At 48.7% G+C, this 7,143-nt stretch overlaps 1 protein-coding gene across 1 annotated transcript in view; it reads right to left on the reverse strand.

Annotated features, from left to right (window-relative positions):
- The window catches only part of LOC112259132 (nuclear envelope pore membrane protein POM 121), a 13,580-nt gene extending 6,437 nt beyond the window's left edge, over window positions 1-7,143 (reverse strand). Inside the window, exons 1-12 of the mRNA XM_042327852.1 lie at window positions 6,527-7,143; window positions 5,636-5,851; window positions 5,265-5,426; window positions 5,050-5,130; window positions 4,580-4,745; window positions 2,970-3,061; window positions 2,778-2,857; window positions 2,518-2,639; window positions 2,322-2,421; window positions 1,947-2,234; window positions 1,595-1,791; window positions 123-1,485 (exon numbers count right to left, since the gene is read on the reverse strand). Coding sequence (XP_042183786.1) covers window positions 123-1,485; window positions 1,595-1,791; window positions 1,947-2,234; window positions 2,322-2,421; window positions 2,518-2,639; window positions 2,778-2,857; window positions 2,970-3,061; window positions 4,580-4,745; window positions 5,050-5,130; window positions 5,265-5,426; window positions 5,636-5,851; window positions 6,527-7,098 — 3,439 coding nt within the window. The 5' untranslated portion in view covers window positions 7,099-7,143. The remainder of the gene's footprint in view (window positions 1-122; window positions 1,486-1,594; window positions 1,792-1,946; window positions 2,235-2,321; window positions 2,422-2,517; window positions 2,640-2,777; window positions 2,858-2,969; window positions 3,062-4,579; window positions 4,746-5,049; window positions 5,131-5,264; window positions 5,427-5,635; window positions 5,852-6,526) is intronic.

The raw sequence follows: 7,143 nt of genomic DNA on the forward strand, positions 1-7,143 counted from the left end.
TTGTTTGAACTGGCCAGAAATGTAAAGTACTACTTCAGCCACCAAATGCAGAATTGATCCAAATTTGTGAATTCCTGAAATCAGTAAAAGAGTGGGTCTTATATTATACTAGATCTACTAACCAAAGTTGAAGCCTGGTGTCTGTGTTGTGGGGTTAGAGGTTCCAAACTGAGTGCCTGAAATGGCTGCGCCGAAGTTGAATCCTCCGGTGGCAGGCTGGGCAGGGGTAGCAGGGGCCTGCTGTGTGGACACACCACCAAACGAGAAAGTTGGGGCGGAGGCTGGGAGTATGCCGACAGTCTGGGTGGCAGAGCCAAAGGCAGGGGCTGCTGGGGTGCCCGTGGTGTTGCCAAATGCAAAACCGGTGGAGTTGGCTCCAAATGCCAGCTTAGTGGTGGTCCCAAAGGTAGAGGTCGCCGTAGTGGCAGCAGCACCAAAAGCAAAAGGGGCAGGGGTGGCCCCAGTGGCAGGTGACCCAAATGTGAAAGGATTAGCTGCCGCAGTAGCAGCCGGGGCCTGAATCGCACCGGGGAACACCGATGCCGCCGGAGCTTCGAACGACGACTTCCCAAATGTGAAAGTAGACTGGTTTGTAGGTGCAGGAGCAGTGGCTTCGGCTGCAGTGGCCATGCCAAAGCCACCGAAGGATGCAGTGGTAGAGCTCTGGGTGGCTACAGGCTGGCCAAAAGTGAATCCCCCCTGGGTGGTAGCTGAGGGGGTGGGTTGAGTGGCGGCAGAGGTGGTGGTCACCGCACCAAACGAAAAGCCGCTGTTGCTAGTGGTGGTGGCTGCAGTGGAGCTGAGAGTGGGTCCAGGAGCCGTGGTGGAGGCGGTGCCGAACTGGAAGGTACTTCCTGTGGCAGTGGTTGTGGCAGCAGTCGTTGCAGGCAGCGCACTCCAGTTTCCAAACAGAGACTTAACAGATGCCGGGGTGGCTGGGTTGGTGCTATTAGACAGCCCAGTGAACAGGGAGGCGGCTGGGGCCACTGTACTGCTGTTGGTTAGCCTGCTGAACACTATGGCAGACGCACTGGCATTGGAGGGGGCTGAGGTGGAAGCTGGCTGTCCGAAAGCACTGGTGGCTGTGGCACTTCCAAATATGGGTTTAAAGGTGGGAAGAGCAGGTGTGCCCTCTGGGGCTAAGGCCGTGGCCCCGAAGATGGGCTTGAACACAGAGGCCAGGAGGGGATTACTACTGGTTGTTTCTGTGGTGGCGGTTGTGGTGGGGCCCAGTGATGTGGACAGGGCAGTCAGTGGATTGGCCATTCCAAACAGGCTCGCTCCACCCAGGATGGGGACACTGCTGGGGGCCTTGGTGACTTGGCTCAGCGCCTGGGTGAAGGTAGAGGGCATGGTGCTGGCAGACTGGGAGCGGGAGGGTGGTGCAGGCTGGGAGAGGGAGGGTGGTGCAGGCTGGGAGAGGGAGGGTGGTGCAGGCTGGGAGAGGGAGGGTAGTGCAGGCTGGGAGAGGGAGGGTAGTGCAGGCTGGGAGAGGGAGGGTAGTGCAGGCTGGGAGAGGGAGGGTAGTGCAGGCTGGGAGAGGGAGGGTAGTGCAGGCTGGGAGAGGGAGGGTAGTGCAGGCTGGGAGGGAGGGTAGTGCAGGCTGGGAGAGGGAGGGTAGTGCAGGCTGGGAGAGGGAGGGTAGTGCAGGCTGGGAGAGGGAGGGTAGTGCAGGCTGGGAGAGGGAGGGTAGTGCAGGCTGGGAGAGGGAGGGTAGTGTGGCCTGAGGAGCAGTCAAGCTGGTCTTCGACTTCTGCTCTGCAGGCACCAGTGGTGCAGGGGTCGTCACTGCTGTCACCAAGGAGACAGCCGGAGCGGGAGGGAAAACAAGAGAAAAATAGGCTTTTGAGTAACAACTCAGATAAACAACAAAAAAAATCACTCAACGGCAACTATCAAACAAAAGTGGCTCGCAACTTTAAATTATTGATATGTGATTAACCGACCTGTAGGATTGTCAGCAGCAGCACTGGTGAGGGGGTTGTTCCTCATCATTTTCAGAGACTCCAGGAGGGGGTTGGCTGCAGGGGTGTTGGTGACAGGGAAGGCTGTGGAGGTTGGGGCCGTGTTGACGGTGTTTGAGGGGACGGGGTCTAGGTTGATGACAGGGATAGGAGCCGCCACACGAGCAGGCATTGATACGGTAAGATGGCTGGCCAGCAGGGTGGGTCTGGGGTTGTCTGACACGGGAGGCTTAGAAGATGTGGTCACTACCGGAGCAGGCTTCTCTGGCTCTGGAACAAAAGAAATGGCCCAAAATCAATATCTTGTTCTCTTTTTGGGACACTGGTTTAGAAAAGTTGGGAATTCGCAATACTCACCAGGCTCTTTGAGGACTGTGTTGATCTGGCTGAGAGCGGCTTTCTTCTCCTGATCCAGGTCTTTCACCGTGATGGTGTAGCCCAACTCAGGAGGTGGAGGCTGCAGAGACAACATCAATGTTAAGACTCCCTGTCTGTCAGATGATTAGCTACATGTCCCATTTGAGGACATGTTCTATTATGCAGTATTTCTCACCAAAGAGATTTGGTCTCCTCTACGGCTGGACACCAGCGGAATCTTACGTTTCCGTTTCCCACTACCGGCAGAGTCTGATGAGGCTGAAGCCACAGGGACTTCAGGGGCTGGAGACAGCTTCCCTGTAACAGGACATACAGTGCATTGACTTAATGTGGTGGCTACCGTTCTTTTAAATCAAAACTTAAGTCTCTTTTGAGAGTTTACTAAAGCCCTGAACCTGATCTGGATAGTGGAATACGCATCAAACATGTTCTAACCAGTGGTTGGTGCTGGGTCTGTCAATGTCTTGTCAGACCTCGCCAAGGACACGGAGCTGGGTGAGCGAGCGTCCTCTTCCCTGACACGCAGAAAAAAGCTGTCACACACTGCTAAAGGCCATGGCAGCTCTCATTTCATCACAGGACACGGTGTGAACCTAGAAATGTTGTCTAGGAGGAGAGGGTGAATACCTGGGCTTTTTAGAGGCTCTCTCTGGGGTCTGGGACCGGGACGACCCAGGGCTGGAGAGCGGGGAGAGACTGCGGGTGGAGGCTTTTTTCCACTTTAAAACAAACGGGAAAATTAGGTTAGCACTCACCCCGGTTTTCTGACAAAAATACAACTCAGTGTAGGTCAGCTCCGGGGTTTCAATTAGGAAATTATGGCAGTGGACAACGTGACAGGGAAGATAAATTTACCGGCCATTTGAGAAATATACCAGATCCATATTCATTGGGTGCGTAACCCATTAGGGTGTCCACCCACAGTGTTCAGAATGACAGTTAAGAAAAAATGTAACTCCTTTTAAATTGTGGCCAACAAAACAACTTAACATGCGATTGCATTTAGAATTGTTGCGCAATGACTGCACGTTTCAATCCAGCAGCAATGAGCTGAGGAGTTGCAGCTGCTCAAGCTTTGTCTCAGGTGATGTTCCGCTCAAAATAGGCTGTGTTGTGCACGTGTGATAAATAAGATAAATGACAAATGCATACAAGGCTATTTAATTCCACAATTTTGCAAATTAACTTATAGCACGAAGGTCAAATGTATTAGATGAGTAGAGCATAGAGTTGCAATAACAGGCAATGCAATAAACTCCAAGAATGAAAGCTATATAAAAGGTTGGAATATAATAGAGACCTAGACAAAGTATTGCAATAGCGCTCATCTTTCTCGTGTTATGTGCTATGAACCGCTTCGCTCTTGGAGACATGGTAGCACTGCCAGAGGACCCTGATATCCCATGATGCCTCGCATCATTTAAAAAAAAAAGAAGTTTTAATTGAACCTTTATTTGACTAGGCAAGTCAGTTAATTAAGAATTAAGAACAATTCTTATTTACAATGATGGCACTTGTCAGTGGGTTAACTGCCTTGTTCAGCAGAACAACATATTTTTACATTGTCAGCTCGGGGAGTCGATCTAGCAACCGTTCTGGTTACTGGCCCAATGCTCTAACCCCTAGGCTACCTGCCATCCCCACAATAGCCAATATAATTTATTTGCGAGCCCCTGTGAGCACAGATTTTGCGCAACAATGTTTTACTGTGTACAATAGTTAATTGTAAAAAAACAAATTGAAGAAAAGTAATTGCTCTAACTTGGGGTTTAAACCAGTCGGCTTTTAAAAATCAATCATCCATATGAGTCTTGAGGTATGACTAAAGAAGCCATATGAGAAACAGCTCTAGTGCTGTCTGAGGTGATATTCTGCTCAAAATTGACTTATGTGTGAGATAAATAGCATACACCATGAGTAATGAAAATGCAAACAAGCCAATTCCACTAAATGATGCATATTAACCTGTATATCGATAAGCATGACTGTCAAATGTATTTCCATCGACTGGTATTGCCGATCAATGATTAACAGCATTATTTTGTAGTGGGATTGTTTATTTTCTCCAGTTCAATTTGGTCGGAAACAATTTTATTTAGTAGCTTGTTTATTTTATTCCTAAAAACTGCAATTAATGGCTAATGGAAACCCCGGTGAGCTCTCTACTGAACTCATGGCTGTTGATCCCAGAGGAATCCCAGCAGAGGTGTACTGCCCATCCCAATTATAAAAGGTACCTGAGTAATGCCTTGTGAGGAGCTGAGGGAGCTACGGATGGAGTTGCGGACCGAGCCCAGGGTGCCGCTGGGGGTCATGCCACAGCTCACAGAGCTGATGGAGGAGGTGCGTGACCTCTTCATTGTTGACTCCTCCACCATAGCATTCAGCCCTCGCTTCAGAGAACTGGGCCGACACAGGAGAGGAAACAGGATTTCAGGAGTGATTGGAGAGGATACAGTATTGGTATGATAGATAGATACACATGTATAATAAACACATATCTAGAGAGATATCCCTCTACATATCCCTCTCTACATATCGATATCTCTACAGATATCCCTCTACATATCAATATCTCTATAGATAGATATCTATCTCTCTAACATTAAGAAGACACTGAATGAAAGCACATTTGTATTCAAATTTAGTATCAGGACTTGAATCACTGAGACAGACAACTTTTTGTACAGGCATTGCTCCTACTCACTTCAGCACCAGCTTAGATGGAGCTCCATTGGGCAGTAGTGGCTCAAATGCCAAGTGAGCACTCCCACTGCTGTCATGGCGCCTAAGTGAACAAAGAGCAGGTGTACAATGTAGACATGGTATTGTGTGGCTCTTGAAGACTAAGAGACACTAAAGTGTGAGAAGAACAATGGTACATTCCATACAACAACATTTAATCCTGTGGTAGTCACATACCTCCTTTTGCTCTTTTGCCCTGCAGTGAAGCTCCTGTCATCTTCCACCACTCTTTTGCGACTCTCTTTGAGCATGCTCAGAACAGTCTCCCTGGAGCAGGGGTCTGCAGGGGCCCCCAGGCCTGGAGAGCCAAGGACTCCCGGGGAGTTCAAATGATCAAATCTGCACACACACAGCAGCAATTACAGAACAAATGTCAGTGGGGCCAACCAACAGCTAAGGATGTTTTCAAACTTCACAGACACTCAAATAATATGCCACAGAACGATGACAGTAGTGTAAGATAAAGCTGCTTGCATTATCACTAACAGATCTTCAAAAATGTCGATATAAGAATTCAAACGAGGCAAGACAGGAACAATATGACTTACAACTGGGATTGAGTGGTGTTGTGATCTGGCCTAGCGATCTTCACTGTGACTGGACTGTGGACTGCCGGAGAGTTGCGAGGGGTGAGAATATTCTTCTTTCTGAAGCCGTCCCACTGGGTCGGGGGCAGGACGCCCACAGAGGAGGTGCCCGTCTGCTGGAGGGGGTAGTGGCGCTGGGGAGTGATGGTGAACCTGCCCATAGTGCCAAGGGGCTCGCTGTACACAACAGTGGCCACAGGTTTAGGTCAATGCATTCCATACAAGAAAATGTCTGGCATAGATCATTGCTAAACTGATTTCATATGCCACACAAGGACTTTAAAGTAGCAAAATAGGGTACATTTCCTCTGTCAAGAGGGAGCTCTGATCAACCATTTATTTACATATCGACATTCATAAACATAATGTTTTGAAAATGACCGTAAAAGTTGCAACTGCAGTGATCATTACAACTTTAAAAAAGTGTAGTAATCTAGTAGCTAGCTAACGCAAGTTCAAAACAACATTGTTACCGCTAATCTCGTGCCATTCAGGCGTCTAAAGTACGGTATGGTCTCAATGAGGAAAAGAGTGGGAAGGAACACTCCCTTGGAGCCCGATAGCAACTCCCACAATTTTCAAATCTTGGAGGGAATGCTAGGACGCGTTGCGGCGAAGCCGCAAGTCTTCTCAATACATTTCAAAACAAATGTTTTTATATTTACTGCAAGTTTGCAAGTTTAAAATCGTGTAACTACACCATGTGTTCAACATAACCAGCAATCGAAACATTTGTTCAGAATTTAGCACGTTGCATTGGCAAACCAGCTAACGTAGCTGATGTGTTAGGATAACTAGCCACTGGTCAGCGAAATGTTATACTAGCTAAGTAAATATTATTTCAGTACTCACCCCCCGAATGACAGTCGTCTGTTTGGAGTAATGACAGCCTGGTTGGGTCGCGCCAATCTTTCGCGTAAAGTTAACTGTTCTCGTGCGTTGGTGTTAGCACCCGAACTTGCACCCGCTCGCGGCCTCCCCACAACTGAGGCAGGACTTTTTGCCTTCCCAATGTAACTTCCCATGAGTATATCCCGAGGACTGAGAATAAATGAGTCACTGTGTGTCGCGTCTTTCCGACAAATAGCGCTATCGGAACGTCGTTGGCCAGTAAATACTACTGATTCCCTAACATCATCCTTGACGGTGCGACTTCTAACTCTTCCCGCTGTGGGTACTCCGTTTGCAATCCCTGGCAACCAGCGTCGCAGCACGGGTGGAATTGTCAGACCACGGCGTGGATGAGGGCCTAACCTAACGTAAAGAGATTCTCCGCTGTGATAATAACAGGCAACGCAACAAACTCCAATAATGAAAGCTATGTAAAGCAATGTTGGAATATAATAGAGAACTAGACAGAATATTGCGGTAGCACAGACCACGAGAGAGATAAGCGCTATTAACCGCTTCTCTCTTGAAGACATGGCGGCACCGCGCCGCCGGGAGGACTTTGATATCCCATGATGCCG

This window comes from Oncorhynchus tshawytscha, linkage group LG09, assembly GCF_018296145.1.
Source record: "Oncorhynchus tshawytscha isolate Ot180627B linkage group LG09, Otsh_v2.0, whole genome shotgun sequence".
In the NCBI taxonomy this organism is placed as follows: Eukaryota; Metazoa; Chordata; class Actinopteri; order Salmoniformes; family Salmonidae; genus Oncorhynchus; species Oncorhynchus tshawytscha.